The sequence below is a fragment of the Peromyscus maniculatus genome, chromosome 4 (assembly GCF_049852395.1).
Source record: "Peromyscus maniculatus bairdii isolate BWxNUB_F1_BW_parent chromosome 4, HU_Pman_BW_mat_3.1, whole genome shotgun sequence".
NCBI classification, from domain to species: Eukaryota; Metazoa; Chordata; class Mammalia; order Rodentia; family Cricetidae; genus Peromyscus; species Peromyscus maniculatus.
Genome location: NC_134855.1, coordinates 46,280,792 through 46,301,816, shown reverse-complemented (window position 1 = coordinate 46,301,816; position 21,025 = coordinate 46,280,792). Strand labels below are relative to the sequence as shown.

The window sequence follows — 21,025 nt, the reverse complement described above, 5'->3', positions numbered from 1 at the left end:
AATTCTAAATTTACAGTGATTCTTTGAAACTTTTCTGCAAAATCTATCTTTTTGTCTCTACTTCTGTGAACTTGTGATTTTTCTTTCCTTTGTGTGGTCTGACTTGGGAATTTGTGTTCCTGTTTAGATTTCCCTAAAACCAACTCTTTGATTGAGTCTATGTGTTTTTCTTCTTAGTTTCTATTTCATTACTTTATGCCCCACTCTGTATTGTTCCCTGCAATCAATGTGGTTAGATATGGCTAGTTCTTATTTTTCTGGTACCTTTAGGCAGATCACTAGGCCATTTAATTGATATCTCTAAGTGTTTACTGTAAGCTTATAGAGCTATAAACTTTCCTCTTCGAGCTGCCTTAGCCATATCCCAGGGGTTCTAACAAATTGTGCTCTACTTTCTGTTCCATTTCTAGGAATGTTTTAATTTCCTCTCTGATTTCTTTAATGGCCCTATTTATTCCAAAATGCATTCTTGAGTCTCCAAATACTCATTTATTTTCTGTGGTTTCTCTTTCTATTACTTTCTAGTTTTATCTCACTATTATCTGATACAATATGAGGAATCACATTAGTTATTTGTGTTTGTTACAACTTGCCTCATGGACTACATTGAGATGAATTTTAGAGAAGGCTCTTTTGGCTGCTGAATACATATTATGTATCTGTTGAATGCAAAGTTCCATAGACATCTATTAAATTCAATAGATTCATGGTAGAGTGTAGCTCTCAGCTTTCTTTGTTGAACTTTAGTTTGAAAAACCTGTCTAGCTTTCACAATTTTTAGTTTTTGTTTTATAAATAAATGTTTATAAAAAAATAAAAATATAAAATGAACATAATATAAATGTTTCTTTATAAAATAAATGTTTTATTTGCTGAAAAATTAAAAAAAATCACTGAAGTGTTCACATTCACAGTGTACAATCTCATAACTACTGTTAATTTCAACCATCATCTGTAAACACAAATATATCTAAAAAATATTTTGTTCTCTTTCCTGGCATCCTTATTTTCCTTGTGAAGGCTCAGTCAACTAGGGGAAGTCTCCATCATTGACTGTGTTTTTCTAGGAGTATAGGCATCTCTATTTGGATTCCTTTATCAGTATCCCTTTTGAATATTAATATTTTAACTAATTATTTCACACTGTAGCTAATGGATTAGACACTGAGGCTCTCAAACTATCTTTGTATTAAAAATAGTCAACTTTCACTTGGAATTATTTATTAAAATCCACCTACATGCTAGAGACCAGGTTTATATCCAGCCAATAAGGAGATTTCCACCAAGTAAGTCTGGATTGAGACATAACAGTGAGGTTGGGTGTATAGAAGGGTGGAAAAATGGAAAAACAAGAAAGAGACCAGACACAGATGGAAAGACAGGTCATTTTAAAATATGTCAGTTAGAGAGGAGAGTCGATACCAGTTTGAGATTACAAAAACCATAAGACAGATGAACAATTAAAGTCTAAGAGTTAGGCCAAATTCAAGTTGCTAAAGAATTATAAATAACTCATAAGTACTTAGGGATTAATAGTTTAAAGTGCCTGGTGACCACACTGTAATCTATATGATGTGGTGGAAGAGAAATGTTAGCAGAATGTACAGATATGTCATAGGGTAAAATTGTGACAATAGTTGAAAATAAGATGGGACAGGCTTGAATTGAGAGAATGTTTCCAGAAGTATTCCGCAATCAAACTGGCGTTGTAAAATGAAATGTTACTAAGGGTACCACTGTATAAACCTGGAACCCTGAAAAACTACACACTGCGAATCAGTTGAAAAAGCATGTGAAATTAGGTAACAGGCACACTTACACAATGTGCTAAACCTCACCAAAGGTGCTCAGTTCCCTGTCTCATGGCTTCTGCCCTACATAACATGCTTAGGTCATTTGTTTAGGACGTCACCCTTCTCCAGTGGAAGGAGCTATTGGAGAATTCCAAGGCAGTTTGAGGATTTAACAACCATTCATTAAACATAGACATTGCATGTTCTTGTTCATAATGCTGAAACTAAAAATATAGCTTGCAGAAAAGAGCAGAGAAAAGAAAAGTACACATCTCAGGAAATATGGGCATGCTCAATGGTATCCACTTTTCTAATGACTATTTACAAACTTTGGGAAAGGCTCACTCTGTAACAACCAGCCAGTGTGAATCCCTAAAAGGTACAGAGCTTCCCAAGTGTGAACTGTAGGGTGTAGAGACACACATGTTGAACTCACTAAGACAAAGGTTAAATTTCATGTACTTTTTCTCAGTAGTGTGTTAACTGTGTCTTTTGAATAATTTTGCCAGCAAGGGCATGTGGGTTATTAATGTCAAAGTCTTGTCTGAGATTTGAGGGACCAAAGAATGAGGAATGAACACATGGTAAATGTTTTACATATCTTAAGCTTCTTTTTTTGGTGATTGTCGACACAAATTACCTGGCTGACATGTTCTTCCAGTCATCTTTTCTATTGCTGGGTTTAGATGTGAATATTCCATCTCAATAACGGGCTGTAAGGTTATTGACAAGAAATGTAATGATCAATCTTTATTCTATGGATCCTGAAGTTAATCACAGTAGCAACAATCTAAAAAATGTTACCTTGAACTGAGTAGGGGATTCCTTTTGAAATACTAGAAAAAGAAAAAGAAGAAAAAGGTATATGATTAGTTACATAGAAAGAACAAAGTAAACCAGGAATTCACAAATAACTACTAGGGAATGGAGTTCTAGTGATTAACCTGGGCAAGTATAAACGGCTTAGATTTGGTCATCAGGTAGGTGTGTATGCTTGGGATCTTCACTGTTCTCAGGTTAGGAAAGCAAAATGACAGAAATAATGAGTAAAAGAAAAAATCAGGGCAAGGGCTTTTGTTCTTTATCTTTTGTTTTTTGTTTTTCAAGACAGGGTTTGTGTAACCATCCTGGCTGTCCTGGAACTGTCTCTGTAGACCAGCCAGGCCTTGAACTCACAGCGATCCACCTGCCTCTGCCTCCCAAGTGCTGGGATCAAAGGTGTGCACCACGACTGCCCAGCTCAGGGCAAAGTCTTAACTAAACCTTTGGGCATGGTTTTCAGAAGCAGATGATGAGTCTATCAAACAAAATGTGGTGAGCAAAGGCACCAAGATCACTTAGATGTGCTGAGTGGTGCAGAGAAACGTGCCCCTGAACACAGGACAAAGCCAGAAGCCGTGAGTTTACTGCTTCTGTGCAAGCTGATGGAAACAGTCTAAAGACATATATTTCCTCAAACACTCCAGGGAGTCCATCTTATTATACACCAAATGTTTTCATGGTATTATCTTTGTCCTGCAGTTTAATGAGCACAAAGATGTGATGGCAATGGCATTACAGGAAATATATGGTGCTCTGTCACCAAGGATGACTACTGAACTGGAATGCCACATATACAGTTAGAGCACACTCTATGAAGTACTCCGTTTCCAAATTATCATGGGCAATTGTTATGTTGCCTTTCATCACGTTATTACAAAACAAATACTGTAATGTTTTTTTTCTGACATATCATATGGCTTTCACATAACATTTTAATCCATGTTGGCATTTTCCTGAGTAATTGTCCAAATTCAGATATATTAAAACTCATATTGTTTTCATAAAAATACTAACAGTTCCTGAAAACACAACATTATAATGACATAAATTTGATGCTGATAATTATGGAGATGAATGAGGCAAAGTTGGTTATCACAATTCTAGTACAGCCTTCTGCTTCCCAAAGTCTAAGAAGCTGAAATGACCAACTGGTTTGAATATAAGTAAAATTATTCAAGTTTCTTCAACATGAATCAAAATGAATGCTAGCTAACTATATATTACTTCCTATGACTCACTTTAAATATCACTGGATCTGCAGTCCCCATTCTTTTCATTTGATATTATTGTATTAATATGTTGAACACAACATCCTTCTCTATCAAGGACTAGTATCTAAGTATATACAAGTAGAAGTGTGGACCTGTTCTATATGCAGAGTATTTGTATCTTGATTCAAATAGGAAACCGCTTTAAAAAATTCAGCCCCTTGAAACATTCTTGGTTCCTCAAAACATGGCCAGAAGCCAATATCTACCCTTCATTTGGTTCTGAAATATCACAAATTGTCATCAAATTGATCTAGTGTAGATGGTTTTATATGACTTCTCATAGTACTGTTGGTTGAGCAGAAACATATTTCACTCAAAAAACAAACATAGAATCCTAGAACTGCTGATCTAAAGTCTGGATTCTGTCATTGTCCCCAAAGGGAGATTCATCCAAGTGAGAATCGGTCATTACTCTATTCCCTTCCAAGCATGCCCCATTTCTCAGGTTCACAGCACCAAAACATCAGAAGAAATCATCTGAATTGCACATTCTGTACATGATAACTCCACAACTCATCTTTGCTTATCTTCATTCTAGTTGTCTTATTTTGATTGATACAACTTTATCTTCAGAAGTGGCTCATTTTGCAACATTAATTTCTATTCATGTATAATTTAACACCTATATATCTATTCAGGTTACATAAACCAATCATAGGCCTGCATGATGAAACAGCACAATGCTTAGTGCCTACCCAAAAGTAAGAAAAAGAAGAGGAATGGCATACTTGTTTGCAAAGTCATTTAAAACAAAACAAAACAAAACAAAACAGGGTCTCATTATTTGGCCAGGGCTTGCCTGGAACTCATGTAGCTCTGGCACATCATGAACTCAGAGAGATTTCTGCCTTCTGAGTACTGGGATTAAAGACATACACCAGTATGCTATGGTGTTTATATTTTCTTTAAATGGTTACACACTAGTTATTTTTTTCCTCCTGACAGTGCTTTGCCTGTGTTTCTAAAGACTATTATTTTTTGTAGTCTCTATCATATTATACTTTACATTAGTTGCTATTTTATTGCTGTGACAAAAAATCCTTGAGAGGAAACAACTTAATGAAGAAGGGCTTTCTTCTGAATTAGTTTGAAGGCATACATTCTATCATGCTTCAGATGGATTGGAAAAGGAGCCAGATATTGACTGGCTACACTGGATCCTCAGGCACGAAATTGTAGCAGGAATCTTGAAAGTACTTACTAATAAAAACAAGCCTGGAGCCAGTTATTGGGGTGAATGCTGGAAGATCAGAGAAGCAGAACAAGCCACAGCCACCTCACCTCACCAGTTCCTCAGCTGATCCTGTTTCCTCAGACTGGAAGCTTCTGAGTCCTCATCCAAATGTGTCTCAGCTGAACTGTCCTGCTCAAAGCCTAAAGGCTTATCCAGCTAAATGCTTCTAGTTTCTTGTCCTCATGCTTTATATACCTTTCTGCTTTCTGCCATCACTCCCTGGGATTAAAGGCTCGCTTTCTGGGATTAAAGGCGTGAGTCACCATGCTTGGCTGTATCCTTGAACAGATGGATTTCTGCCTCTGGAATGCTAGGATTAAAGGCATGTGCTACCACTGCCTATCCTCTATGTTTAATATTGTGGCTGTTCTGTCTCTGACCCCAGATAAGTTTATTAGTGTGCCCAATATTTTGGGGAATACAATACCACCACATTTCCCCCCTTTTTTGTCTAAAATTAAAAAAGCTTATAACTAATACAAGAAAAATTATATCCAATAAGTATATACAATATACACAGTCAAGATAACATTAACAGCATCTAGTCCGTTAACATTTGACAGATTCAGACAAAAAACTCCATTAATATATAACAATATCCAGTCCAGTAACATTTGATAAACTCAGACAAAAAGAAGTAGAGCATGAAGAGGAAGCATGGCTGGGACATCATGGTTGCCCCTGCTAATGAGCATCCTACTCGTGGGTTGACAGCTTTCCCAAACAGCCCTCCGGGACTGAACAGTTCACAGAAGCCTACGGAGTACATTTCATCTTCAAACCGGAACATTACACTCTAGCCTGCACAGGACGCATTAAGGTGCAAAACACATTCATTCTAACTCCCGAACTCCTCAGTGTCGTTATCAGTCCCAGTACTGCTCACAAGCCCAAAGTCTCTTGTGAGACACAATGCAATCACTAAAGTGAGCCACTGTACAATCAAAAACACAACCAGCATATTTGCAACAGATAAATGACGCAAAGTGGGGGGTAGAGCACCCCAAGGAATACTCAAATTGAAGTATAGATGAAATTCAGGAGAAAAAAGCATTCAATCCTGTGTCTCTGTGTTGGACATGTAGGGCTCAGCATGCATTCATCTGGGCTCCTCAGGACTTAGATAAGATTTGGTGCCTGCGGGACACACTGGTCCCTCTCTTCGGCTGGTTTAACTTCATGCACTCAGTTTTCCTCAGCCAATGTCTCACGGTGCTGGCATCTCCAACATTCTGGAGTCTCAGTTGAAACTTAGATTTCACTTTCTTATTTTCACACAGTGGCTACTCATGGTCACCTTGCATGGATTCCTTGATTTTCACAAAGGACTCTTTTTCAGTGGATTTATGGAACCATGGTGAAAAACTCTGTTGCTTCCTCTCCCCATATTGCATGTTTCATTGTACTATGTAAACTAGAAAATTCTGCAGCCATGTTCTATTGCCAGCTCTGGTTAGAATTTGGTCCCCTTGTACCACAGTTGGAGCAGCCTCTATGTCCTGTCCCTGGAAAGACACCTTCAAGGAATTAAAAACCTGTAGCATCCTGAGTTACGACGCTTTCAAAATAATTTGTATTTTCACAAATCGGAGCTTTGAGAGGTTGTTCTTCGGCACCAGGCCTACTGTCATTATAAATGGGAGGTTTCTTTAACAATCATAGGTCTGAATTTAGCATATGACTTGGCTGGAACATTAACCTTGTTGGAATGCTTTTTCTCAACAAAATGCACATTTAAACATCTTTCTCTCCAATTTGCTGATCTTTTTCATCATAGACTTTGATAAGATTGGTGATAATGAGGTCATAAGATGAATATTATCCTGATTTACAATTTGCCTGCCAAACACACTAGTTAATCCACTATTAAGTTCAAAATCATTGGTGCTCCCAGGACATGAGCAGAAATCAGTCTGACCCTTTGCCAGAATATAACCTGAATGGCCAGTAGCCCAGCCCAGATCTCTATAGAATCATTTCTCACTCTTGAAATATCATGAGCTGGGGCATACAGGATCTACATTTCTCTAGGCCTTATCATCATCCAATATTCAACTGTAAAGTTAGGAGCATTGCTAGGCCAAAATTTTAAGGTTTTCTACATTCCTCTTGCACATCAATCCCAAGTGCTAATTAACTGCATTGATTATTGATGACAACAAATGCCCCAACTTCTCTCTACCAGTTTGGTGTATGAGTTAATTTTCTCATTGCTGAAATAAATACTATCTGATAAAGAGCAACCAAAGGGGAAGAAATATTTATTCTGGCTTGCAGTGTAAGGTGGTATATTCCATCTTGACAAGGAAGCATGACTGTTCAAGTTGCATTCAAGACAGTGTCATTGCCCAAGGCAGATCAGATCATATACTTATGCTTATGTAGGATATTACACACTCAAACCACAACACACTATTTCCCTGGTGTCCAGTATTCCCTGTATTCGATAACATTCTGACCATTCACTTCTGTGTCTTCTCTGCACCTCACTATGCCTACTACACTGCAGATATTACACTGCTGAATGGTTTATTTAACAATTCAGCCACTTCAGTGGCACACTCAATGGGTTAGGAAACTGATTTAGAGATCATTCTTACTAGCCTACTTTGCCTTTGAGTTACAATATGAGAAACAGGTTAGTAGTTTTGTCTACTAAATTATACCTATCCAACTGCTTTGAATAAACACTCTATCAAAGACTACTGCTATACTTTAGTTCCTACCGTATCTTTCAGCATTTGTCACATTTTCCTTTCTTTGCTGCTCACTTGCAGCTAAATGACCCACATTGTCCCTCTGAGGAAGAGATTCAGAAACAGCCTGGAAAAAATAATTTTGAAAATGAGTTGCATAAAATCTCCTATTACTTCTAAGAGATCAGTTTCCCATTTTAAAAGTAATGAGGCTAGATGTTAAAGAAAGTAGTTACTGGTTTCTATATCATTTGAATAGAGAATCTACTATTGATTGCCTAAATAAATTCTATGTTTAGCTTCCATATATCCAAAATAAAACTTGGTCTAGGAGCATCAAACTTGCAAGACCAGCAGCAGGATTTTTTTTTTTATGGAATAGTAGGTATCCAGAATATGTTAACAAGGAAAGAAATTAAGAAGTCTTCAAAACATAAGATAATTTATGTTAATATTTAAAATAAAAGCAGCACAAACATACAAATAAGGCCTTCAGCCATGAAAATAAATCCCAAATACATTTGTAACTTTTTCCAAATTGAAATTACCACAACACATATATGAAACTCCAATCTTTAATGAAGACACTCACAAGTAAATACAGAGAGGAGCATTCCAGTACCAAGTATGAAGACTCATTAGAGTCTAGCATTATTGCCACAAAAGCAAACAAACAAAAAAGGGTATATTTCACTTCCTAGGCTAATAGTAAACTATTATCCCTATCTTAGTCTTAGAATAAAAACAATATTAAAAGTTAAAACATAGTATAATGTCATGAAATCGCCATGAAAAGCCTTTGAAGTAAATCTATCCCCTTACTTATAGAGGAAGGAACTGGTGTCAATGAAGAGGAAATGGAATGGGGATGTCAACATGTCTGTTTCACAACATACACTCTTTTAAACCATATTTAGCATCTTTGCTATGTTCAATGATATTAGCTAAACACTGTACCAAAAACAATAAGCTCTTTGTGTTGAGAACCACATGTAGGTACTTGCTTAGTAACTCATTTACTAATGGTAATGGTAAGTAAACAGATATTAAAGAAAATAAATGGAAATTGGCGACAAGGAACCTGATTTGGAAAAGCACATTTTATATTGCATTCTCTAGAGAAAAAAATGGGTATTTTTGAAAGTTACATATTTGTACAAATTCTTATTTGAAAATTGTTGTAAGAGAATATTAAGCACTTAGAATAATTTTGTTGACATATTGCTTTGAAGAAAGAGGGGGATGTGTGGCAAGAGAAGGCTTTGAAGTTTTAATTGGCCCTCATCTTTTCTATACAGACAACATCTGTCTAATAACTTATTTCATGTACATGCACTTTTTAATGACCTTTGCTGTAACAATTGTCGTGACAGGAAGACATATTTGAGGGGCTGGAGAAGTAGCTCAAGACTGGAAGCTCTTGCAGAAGACCCAAATTTGATTCCCAGCACCAGTATGGTGGCTCACAACCTCTGTAACTCTAGTTCTAGATGGAATATGATGCCTTCTCCTGACTTCTGTGGGCACTGCATGAATGAGGTGACTTACACCCAGGAAAAACACACATGCACATAAAAATAAAATCTTAAAAAGTAGAATATTTGAATAAAGTCACAGGGAATAAAAAAATTATATATTGGATGGTGATTATACAATCTCTTGCAGATATTAGAAATGATATGCAACTGATTACCAACTTGGAGAATACTCCAGAATATATAATGGGTCTTAGTGACAGGCTCAGGGATCATTGTGGAAAGGGGGATGGAAAAATTGGGAGGGGGGCGGTTGTTTTTTGAATCAGGGTTTCTCTGTGTAGTTTTAGTGCCTGTCCTTGATCTCGTTCTGTAGACCAGGCTGACCTCGAACTCACAGAGATCCTCCTGGCTCTGCCTCCCAACTGCTGAGATTAAAGGCGTGCACCACCATCGCCTGGCGGGATGGAAGGATTATAAAATGTCATGGATGATTACAAGGAAGTAGTATTTTCTGGATAAATGAGGGCATTCATACATATGAATTCACAGTAATCAAGATAGTCTGCACAAGACCTGTATAACCACAAGCCAGGTAAAATCCCAACATAGAGTGGAACAGTTGGTCTACACAAAGTCCCACCCCTGGCTAAGGAGCTATTGACATTTGATAGCTCTTAGGAGAGAGAGAGAGTAAGTTGTTTTTAAGGGTGTGATCTCTGTTAGGTCAACCATGTTCTTGGGGAAGACCATACATTCTATAGTATATGGGCAGCACCAACTTTATTAGTTGATTAAAATAAAAAAAGAGGACACAAAGTTGGTGGATAGTGAGGGGGCTTGTCTTGGGAGGAAGGAATATGGTCAAAATACATTATACCAAATTCTCAAAGGACTAAAAAAAATATTTGCCAAATGAATGAATAACATAGAGGTAAATCAAACTGAAATGATGTTCATTTAAAAACACTGAACTGACCTACTCTGGTGATGGGATGGCCAAATACCCTAATTATTGTGCTAGAAACCCTGTCCAATGACTGAGGGAACTGGATGCAAAGATCCGTGGCTAGGCCCCGGGTGGAGCTCCGGGAGTCCAATTAGTGAGAAAGAGGAGGGTTATATGAGCAAGAATTGTTGAGACCAAGGTTGGATAAAGCACAGGGACAAATAGCCAAACGAATGGAAACACATGAACTATGAACCAATGGCTGAGGGGCCCACAACTGGATCAGGCCCTCTGAATGGGTGAGATAGTCGATTGGCTTGATCTGTTAGGGAGGCATCCAGGCAGTGGGACCGGGTCCTGGGCTCATTGCATGAGTTGGCTGTTTGAAACCTGGGACTTATGCAGGGACGCTTGGCTCAGTCTGGGAGGAGGGGATTGGACCTGCCTGGACTGAGTCTACCAGGTTGATCTCAGTCCTGGGGGCGGGGGGTTTGCCCTGGAGGAAGTGGGAATGAGGGGTGGGCTGGGGGAAAGGTGAGGAGAGTGGGAGGGGGGAGAACAAGGGAATCGGTGGCTGATATGTAGAGCTGAATGGTATTGTAAAATAAAATAAAATTTTAAAAAAATTAAAAAATAAAAACATGAAGTGAGGGTATGAACATGTGTACAGTGTTTGAAACATGCCAGGCACCCCCTTTTACATTCTTGTCTACCTTACAAGTATCACATTGACTATGACAACATTTATCCATGCCCTGCCACCAGGTTACTCCACAGTGAAAGAACCGAAGGATGGACAGATGTGCTCTACTGTCCTCTCTACCCAATATGTCTACACTCTGTTTCATTGCCGTGGTGGACACAGTCTCAGTTCCTGGAGCGCAGCTGACTATCACACACAGCACTTAATTCTGCTTACAGAATCCCACCTGTACAGTCACTGACTGGAACCATAAACTCTTTCAGTGTTCTGAAAAACTTGAAGTGTGTTTACGACTTATAAGTGTTTGCATCTTACTAGCTTTGCCTTCTTGTTGCTGTGTCACGGACATTTATCTTGGTTAGTCTGTCCTTAATACATATCACAGTTGTGTGCAAGCAGCAATCTAAAGTTGCAACACTTAAAATATGTTTATGCAGTGGAAAACACAGGCAATCTTCAGGACGTTATTTGCAACAGGAGGAAAAATTAAAATTTTCTCTGAACTAGTTCAGGCTTTAAGAATATTTTTAAAACCACAATGAGCTAAAATATTTTAAAATTAAATACAAAATTGTGACTATATACATCTGTGACAGTGTCATATGACATGTACTTTTATTTCCCTGAGTAACATTGTCAAACAACAACATTAAAAACTCACGCAATATTAAATGACAGCCTGCAACTTGACATTTACATACCAGCGACCCCAGTCTTCCTCTGCTCTCATGTCTTATTTGCTCTTCTGTTGACGTCATGACTCCTCTGTCTGGTTTTACTGATAAATGCACATATTTAATTTAGAGTATAATTTTATTACATTGTAGATAAAATGAAAAATATTAATTCAGATGTTTAAATATATTAAAATGAAAATTGAATTTTTATACTCCTAATGAATGGACTCAAATTGCCCTTAATCTTTAGCTGAAGATTTAATTCCATAGAGGATGGTTTTGATTACATAGTTATGTAATACATGTATGTGTTTCTGTATGTATCACTTGGATAGGTCCTAGTTTGGCTCGGATTATTTTACCCTGACATATAAAATACGATCTTGAGAAACAAACCATTGCTATACATTAATATTTATTTACATAGGAGTTACCAGCTAGGTTTCTAGTTACCTTATAAAACTCCAACAGGATTATGCATTGAAGTACTACCATGTACAATGTCTTCCCAACAGTGAAGAGGAAAAGAGGAATGCAAATCAGCTCCTCTGCTTACTTGATGTGATTAAATATGCAATCATTTCCTCTTTTATATTTCCAGTACTTTGCATTTCATTTTCTAAAGAGTTCCATCATTTCCCTCTATACAAACCTTTTATGATTTCTTGGTATTTCTTGTACTTATCAACATTCTAGTCGTTCATTTCCCTGGTTTCCTGTAGTTTATTATGCTTACTACTTCTCAGATATTACAATACCCTATAATCTATTGAGTAATTCAACTGCTTAATACCACACTCAATTTCAACTTTTGCAGAAACTGGGTTAGACATCAATCCTATTAGCATTTAACTTCCTACATGAGAAATGGGTAAAACCTTTGTTTAGTAGAATATATTCATCCTCCTGATTTACTTGACTATTTCTTCCAAGGGCTACATATCAATTTTGGATCTTACCTTTCATTTCTGTGGCTGACTTATTTTCTATTCTTTGATCTGTAGTCACAGGTAAATGAATCACATTCTTCTGTGGAAGAAGCTCAGAGACAATCTGTTAAGATAATACAAAGAAGAGTTGAATAATATATGCTTCTCTTTTCTAGTATCAGAATACCTCATTCAAAAGAACTGAGACTGAAAACAAAGGTAGAATGCATGGAATGCATGCCATTTGAGTAGAGAACTGCAGGTGTGTTTCTAAATCAAATGTAACTTTTGTATTGATATGGCAACTGAAAATGAAAACCACACCTCTGAAGCATTTTAAGAGAAATAAGAATAGCTGTCAAGGAAATGATAAATATGCTTAACATTATTTGTTAATTTTTTTGTTTTTGTTTTTCAAGACAGGGTTTCTCTGTGTAGCTTTGCTCCTTTCCTGGAACTCACTCTGTAGTCCAAGCTGGCCTCGAACTCACAGAGATCTGCCTAGCTCTGCCTCCCAAGTGCTGGGATTAAAGGCGTGTGCCACCACCGCCTGGCTATTTGTTAAAATTTTTAACATGAAGTTTGTAATATACTCACAGAAATAATACTTTTCACTTACAAAAATGAATGCCAAAGTTCATTTGTTGCTTTTTAAAATTACAATCACCATTCCATATATGAAATTCTCATTTATAACTAAGCATCTATAAAATGAATACAGGCAGTTAGGAAAGCATAGTTCTGGAGAATCAGGGAGATGTACTATTATTGTAACCATGTGAACTAGCAAAAGAAAAGGTGTCTCACTTTATGGACTTATGGTAAAATAATTTCATTATCTTGGTGCGATAATAAAAATGATCAGTAAAATACATAATATCACATAAAATATCTAAACTAAATAAAAATCAGTAGTACCCGAGTTTCATAGGTGGAGAATCTGATTTAAACAAATAAAATATGGAATGGATATTTCAACATGGTCTCTGTTCACACACAGACTTTTCTGGGCCGATCTACAAAGCATGTTCTAGGTATTTAACAAATATTTGACACATGCAGGCAAATCCCAAAGGAGTCCTTTGTGTTTAGAATCATCTGAATGTACTTTCATACATCTAACATAATCAGTAAAATGCCATCTACTTAATAAGAATAGTGAATAAACTGAGCTTATTAAACAAAACAGATGTAAGTAGCCAACCAGGAAAGTATTTTAGAATACAAAACTAATATTCCTCTCTCGAAATGAGAAAAATTCTGCAACTCACAAATTGAAACAAACTTTGACTAGAACAAATGATGGAAGAATCTACTAATTAGAATCATCTCAATGACAGATACTGCTTTGAAAGAAGAAGAAGATAGGTGGAAAGCAAGAGGTTGACTTAAGTGCTTACTCATGAGATGCATGTTGATCTTAATTAGCTAGTACATTGGTGAGTTTGTACCTGATAATTATCAGAATATATTTGGAAACAAGATGAAGACAATATTTAGTTTTGAATACATGGAGACATTCAGAGTATTCTAAGAAATATGAGGTAGAAAAACTATTTAAAATTAAAGTCAAAATTATGACCAGCTAGTCTATATGATAGCCTGACATGTAATTTTGTTGGCCTATGTTCTCTTGTTGAACAAAACACTATCAAGTGAGTAGCATCAATTTAAATATTTACATACCAGTGACTGAACACCCCCATGGATATCATATCTTCTTTGTTCTTCTTCTGTTAATATTACCTCTTTGCATAGATCTGTTGGTAAATTCATGTATTTATGTAACATTAACTATGAAGCAATGTCAGTTCAAAGTTTATATAGAAACAAATGGAATGTTTAAACAGTAATAATAAATGTTGGATTTTTGTTTACACAAGTAATGCTTTCAAGGGCACTTAATCTTTAGGAGAAGATTTAATATTTTATGAGACACTTGTAACCAAACAAAGCTTTAATATATCCCTTGGATAGGAACTAGATTCTGTGAGTTTCAGAGAATTTAATAATTTTTAAAGATTAATCCATAAATTTACAAACTCAACATAAATGCCTAAGCTCAGATACAAAGTTTTAAAACACCATTGAAATATTCAAATTCATAGTACACTATTCTCAGCATCATAAAAGCATGTGAATAAAGTTCATTTTCAATATCACAGGATATATTCCTGACATTTGAAATATTAATAGAAACTTATATTTATACTTCTGTGAAAGTTATTGTCCACATTACTGCATTCCTGACACCCCTGTTATGCCTGTTAAAGACAAGTCAGCTTTGGGGTATCTTCATTGATCAGCTACGCATTTCTAGAAAAATAGGCATTTCTGCTTTGGAGATCCTTTATAACATTCAGTTTTCCTGCTGTACATTATTATTTTAAATGCAAATAAATTCACAAGTGTAAAAACAAGAAAGGTAGTAGAAAGAGATGGAGAGAAGAATTAGTCTACATGAGTTAGAAAGAAAGATTCATCACCATTTTGGAAATCTTAGAAAAAAGAGAGGCATATGACAGTGAAAAGGTAGAGTTCAGTCAAGTTCTGATTGTTAACACTTGATAAATGGTTTTTAGCGACTTAGTTATCAAATTTTTACATGTATTGTAGCCACATATGCACTAGATGTAAATCGATATAATATGGTTCAAGAAAGACTGTTAGTAGAATACCCGTAAATAACAGAGGATAATTCCACTTAGATGAACATTCCATTGATGATGCATGTTTGATGTAGGGAATATTTTCAGACTATTCATGTCTCAAAAATGCCAATGTTCATTCAGTATAAAGTAAACTGTTAATAAATGAATATACAAACCTAAAACGTTGGTGACTACACTCTGCTGATTACATGAAAAGGCAGTCAAAATGCAGCTGGAAACAAATTAAATTCACTGATATAATAAAGATCACTGAGCTTGGTGGTGTATTTCACTGACACTATCCGGAAGTCTAATTTCAATGCCTACCTTCTGAAGTACTAGGAATTTAGGAAGGACAAAGAGGCCAGCTAAGAATATGAGTCATTTATAAAACGCAAGTGCTGCATGGGAAGGCCGTGTTTATAATGCTCAAACACAAAGAATAACAATGGGGGAGGAGGAAGGGCAAACCAGGAGAAGAAGAGGAAAGTTCAGGAGACGAGAAAGCATATATGCAGCAGAAGGGGGTCTCAGGTGGAGGGGCAGGTCAAAGGTGATTCTATAGGCAAGTAATTTGGATTTGTGTCTTAGAGTCTCGTCTACAGCAAGTATTTTATCAGCGTTAACCACAGAGAAAGAATGGTTTTTAGCAAGGAAGGATCACATATTCAAGATTATTTCACAATATATTTCATATTAAATTCTTATATAAAGTCATATGAACTGTAGCAATGGACCCAATTCTGTGACATTTCAGCCACGAAAGTAAATAAGAAACTAAATAGAATAAATGGTGAATGAAGAGAACCACTGTCATAGCTGGAGACCTTGAAACACCTGAGCCTATGGGAGACATCGCACATTCAAGCCTTTGACTCCTTTAAGTTTCGGTTATTCTGTGGACTCCACCATTCTCTCATCATTCATTCCCAGGTCATTTGTACACTTCCTTATGTCCAACTGCCACGAAGATAATGTAACACCTTGAGTACATTTAGCAATGCAGCTGCATTAATGTTGAAACTGGATCAAGTATGAAGCTAGCCACAATTTTCCTCTTTTAAATTACTGTGTAAAAGTTGGGTCAGTATCTTTGTCTGCTTGCACGCATATTCACTTTGACTTAAACACACATTCTGTCTAAAGACTATTCAGTGATCACGGCTCATACCTTCCATTTCACCATTTGTCACATTTTCACTTCTTTGTTCTATAGACACAGCTAAATGACATACATCTTCCTTCTCCAATGGCTAGAATGAAGATAAAATTTGAGCTGCACAAAATCAACTGTTAACTTACAAGAGTTCATATTTTCTCATTTTAAAAGCAACAAGATTAGAAAACACGCAGAGCATTTATAGGATTCCATGCTATTTGAAGAAAGATCCTAATGTTGTGTCTTCATATGACCACTGATGTGGAAGGCCTTCAGAAGTATTTTTAATGAAAGAATAGTAGGCATAATGGATACATCAACATGTAAAGGCACATTTAGGATTATGTTAGTGTTTTAAAAATAAAGAAAACACAGAATGTACACAGAAAACCCCTTCCACCTATGAAATGAATCCAAAGTGCATTTGCATGTTTTTTAAATCAACATCACACACATCTTAAACTCTAGTCTTTCGCAAACTGACTCTCAAAGTTATAAAGAAAGTGAGCAGAATATTCTACCACAAGTATAGAGTCATAGCAATCTAATATTATTTCTATGAAAACCAAGAAGTGTGTATGTCTCACTTCTTAAAGTGATCATAGAATAGAATCACCACCTTTGTGTTAAGTACACATATATTAAAAATAAATTATGTAAGGTCATATTAAAACTAATGATGAACATTTAAAGTAAATTTATTCTCCATTTTACAGATACCAAAACTGAAGGTGATGGGGTGAGATAGAATGGAGATTTCAACATGTCTCTATCTCTATCTCTCTCTCTACTCTCAATTTTATCTCTGTATGTGTAACTATGTGCTGGTATGTATGTGCGTGGGTGCTCATGTGTGAATGAGCATACTTGCACGAATGTGTTCCTGCTTGTGGAGGTCCAGGCTGACTTCAGGAGTCTTCTCTGATTGCTCTCCACTGTATTCACACAGCAAGATCTCCACTTGAACCTGAAGTTTACCAATAGCTATAGTCTGGCTAGCTAGCTTGCTCTTTGGTCCTTTCTCCACCTTCCTGGCTTCTGTACCCACTTGGCATTTATGAGGGTACTGAGGACCCGAAAAATGGTCTTCCCACTTCTTTGGCAACCGCATTAGCTACTGATCCATAAACTGATCCCTTATTAATTAAACAGACACTTTAAAAACAGTATTCATCACCTGTTCTGCTCTGCATATTTAGTGAATTAATTCAATACTATGCAAAAAAATAACAACCTGTTTGTGTTTATTAATCATTTGTAGTGTTTTCTTACATCTTTTTTTTAACACTTAGACTTTCATATTATGATAATGGAAAATAAATGGATCCTATTAAATGAAATAAATGGAAGATGACAATAAGAAAAAAATTGTTGGAAATCCAAACACTGCATTTTGGTTCCCAAGAGGAAGTAAAGAACATTAGCAAATGTTATACGTAGAAACAAATTCTTATATTGCACTTGGTGTAATGAGTATAAATTACTTCAGCTTTCAGTGCCCAATGTTGTTTTGAAGGTAGTGAAGGATATGGGGAAAGGAAAATATTTAATTTTCTCTCATATTTATGATGTAGAGAATGGTATATCAATTACTTATTACAGATAAAAACTTTTTAAAGATTTTAATATTTAGTGGTAATGATTTTAATAAGAATATAGTTAGAGTGAGTTCATAAAGATTATAGAAATTTTATATAAGAGTGTATTTACATAATAACTTACAAGTACATGAAATTGTACACATCTAAATCCCAACTAAAAGAGAACTTCAAAAGTGTAGAGCCAGGCTTGGGAATGAGGAAAGCATAAGAAAATTTATTGGGAATCTGGTGTATGTGTGCCAGGCACTCACTGAACATCTCTTTGTCTGTACCTTATAAATTTAAATGTGGCTATGAGGACATTTGTCCCATTGCTTCTGGTCATTCTACAATGGGAAGACCCCCATGATGAATGGATATATTCTATTATACTTTGTCCAATGTGCTATCCTCCTACTCATTGACTTGATTGACTTGTTCTCAACCTTTAGGGTGCAGTTAAATATCACACAGGACAATTTAACTATAGAATCCCATACACGCTCCACTGCTGTAAGCATCCCTTGCTTTATTCATATAAATTATGTACTATAACCATAAATGCTTGCATCTTCCTTAGCTTTGCTACTCTGTCACTGTGTCATAAGCCCTTATCAAGGTTATAATATATAAATATTATATATTAAAGAGAGTTCATATGATATAATATTCAAAATTCAAATATTTAAAACATCACCAAGAGTATGCCAAACTTAGCTATGATATTACTCTAACAAATGAGTATTAAAAGTTTATATCTGTGAAATCCACATAGACATATGAATTAATATAAGCCATCTAAGACCAATATATGTTAATGTAGGAAAGTGCATGGTAGTTTGAACAATATTTGCTAGTTTACACCCTTTAAATAAAGAAAAGCTAAGAAGGTGTTTTCATGTGTAACACATATGTTACCCACACTGAGAGTACATGTTCTCAGAATGAACTTTCAGTAGGCAGTAGACATCATCTAGAGACCAGAAGGAAGGATTCAGACTTAAGGTTGGAATTATCAACTGGGAATCCAAAAGCCCAAATCTTGATCCACCCTTTAGTGTCAATTCAACTGGAGGCTGTCACATACACCTTTTTCAAATTTACAAGTTTCATAACTTTACAAAGATATTGGCTTTTGAATGAAAGATGAAGTTTATCTCTGCATTTTATGCACATCTTAAAATAGCATAGCAAACATGACGAACTGACATTTTAGGGATAAATATTAAGTTATAACCATTTGCTCTATAGGATAATCTAAAGTATAATTTGTTTACCTAAGCTACCTTGTTAAACAAACAGTATTGGATGACAATTGTCAATATAAATATTAACATAGCACGGACTTAACTCTTTCACTGTGGCGATGCCTTGATTGCTCTTCTTCTGAAGTCACTTCTTTGTCTGGTTTTGATTAAAAAATGCATATTTAAGTAAATAAAATATAATTACATAGTAGATACATATAGAGAGAGAAATGTTTAAAATTATTTAAAATAAAATTTTTATGCTTATTTTCTTAACTAATGATTTTCTTTATCCTTAGTATTTGTGTGTGAGCATGTATACATACATATACGTTTGTATGCTTGTGTATGAATTGAGAAGACACTGATTTGATATAGGTTAAAGGCATAAAGTATTTTGAGGTTTCAGTTTCAAATTTATCAATTCAACATCAGTGATCAAACCATATAGACAACATACAAATACCAATGATATCTTCAAATTCACCATGCTCACTGTTCCCAACTTCATTAAAGAAATATGAGAACAATGTTCTCTTTCAACATCAAAACTATTGGTATTTTTTGCTCATTGTATGAACACATATAGTGTTGAAATTTTGTTCACTTTCCTCTCTCTCTGTTGAGACTCAACCCATCTTCACTAATGAGCCAAGAGAACTTCTGGTTCTCACTCACAAGTCAGCCTAGATGCCTCAGCAAGTCCCATGTCCCAGGGAGAGAATCTTTGTCAAGAAATGTGGTGGTTGGCTCTGAAGAACACAACTTGAGAATGACCTAAGCCTCCACTTATACATAGTCCCATATGCACAAGCATATAAATGTATGTGCATATACATGAACAAACACAGACAGTTGAATGAAAAGTAAAATAAAATGATCTTCATGTAGTTACTGGGGATTTTGTATCAGCTACATATTGACTAATTGCAACATTTACTACAACATAATTCTGTGACTCCGGAAATAAGTATTGTAATAGTATACTGTGTAGATAATATTGTCCTATACTGCTCTCATGTACCATGCTAGTCCTTGTAGAGCTTTTACAAAATAACTAACCAAGACATCCCTATCCTGGTAAGAACTCTTGTTTTTATGTCAGTGGCAATATCATCCAAACACTTAGGATCTGTTGCTGTGGAATATTTGTACACTGTGTAAAAATGTATTGCTGTTATTGCTGTAATAAAAAGCTGAATGGCCAATAGCAAGGCAGGAGGTGTAGAAGGGATTTTCCAGGGAGAGAGAGAAAGGAGGAATCTAAGCATGCAGAAGCCAGGAGACATGGAGAAGAAGCAGGAGGTGTAAGATGGAAGAGAGGTAACATGATAGAATGTAGATTAATATAAATGGATTAATTTAAGTTATAAGAGATAGTTGGGAACAAGACTAAGCTATAAGCTGAGCTTTTGATAATTAATAAGTAGTCTCTGTCATTATTTGGGAGCTGGCTGGCAGAACAGAAAAAGACTCATTATATATGGTACCCAGTATCTGGCCAAGTATATTCACATAGGACTGAGAAAGCTAAAAAAAAAAAAGTTCTGAACAACCAGCTTCCTAGGGCAGCTTCCTGGTGACCCCAGTCTCTCTGGTAGGCTTGGCATACAGAGATGCAGCTCTTTTAAGAAGCCCTGCTATGTAGCTGAGCACCTGAGCAGCCAGCACAGGGCACTAAAAAGCAACAGTTATTCTCAAATATTTTACATTGGTATGGATTTTTATATGGTGATACAAATTTAAAGTCATTTTGTTATACTGTATATATGTTTATACTCCTGTTTATGATATTGTATCTATGCAGATCATTCATTCCATTTTCTAGATATGTCCTTC

At 35.9% G+C, this 21,025-nt stretch overlaps 1 protein-coding gene across 1 annotated transcript in view; it reads right to left on the bottom strand.

The window, feature by feature from the left end:
* The window catches only part of LOC102905426 (uncharacterized), a 163,945-nt gene that overhangs the window by 43,069 nt on the left and 99,851 nt on the right, over positions 1-21,025 (bottom strand). Inside the window, exons 45-52 of the mRNA XM_042275419.2 lie at positions 19,291-19,343; positions 16,372-16,453; positions 14,236-14,309; positions 12,580-12,673; positions 11,645-11,721; positions 7,847-7,943; positions 2,598-2,629; positions 2,434-2,506 (exon numbers count right to left, since the gene is read on the bottom strand). Of these exons, the coding sequence (XP_042131353.1) occupies positions 2,434-2,506; positions 2,598-2,629; positions 7,847-7,943; positions 11,645-11,721; positions 12,580-12,673; positions 14,236-14,309; positions 16,372-16,453; positions 19,291-19,343 (582 nt within the window). The remainder of the gene's footprint in view (positions 1-2,433; positions 2,507-2,597; positions 2,630-7,846; positions 7,944-11,644; positions 11,722-12,579; positions 12,674-14,235; positions 14,310-16,371; positions 16,454-19,290; positions 19,344-21,025) is intronic.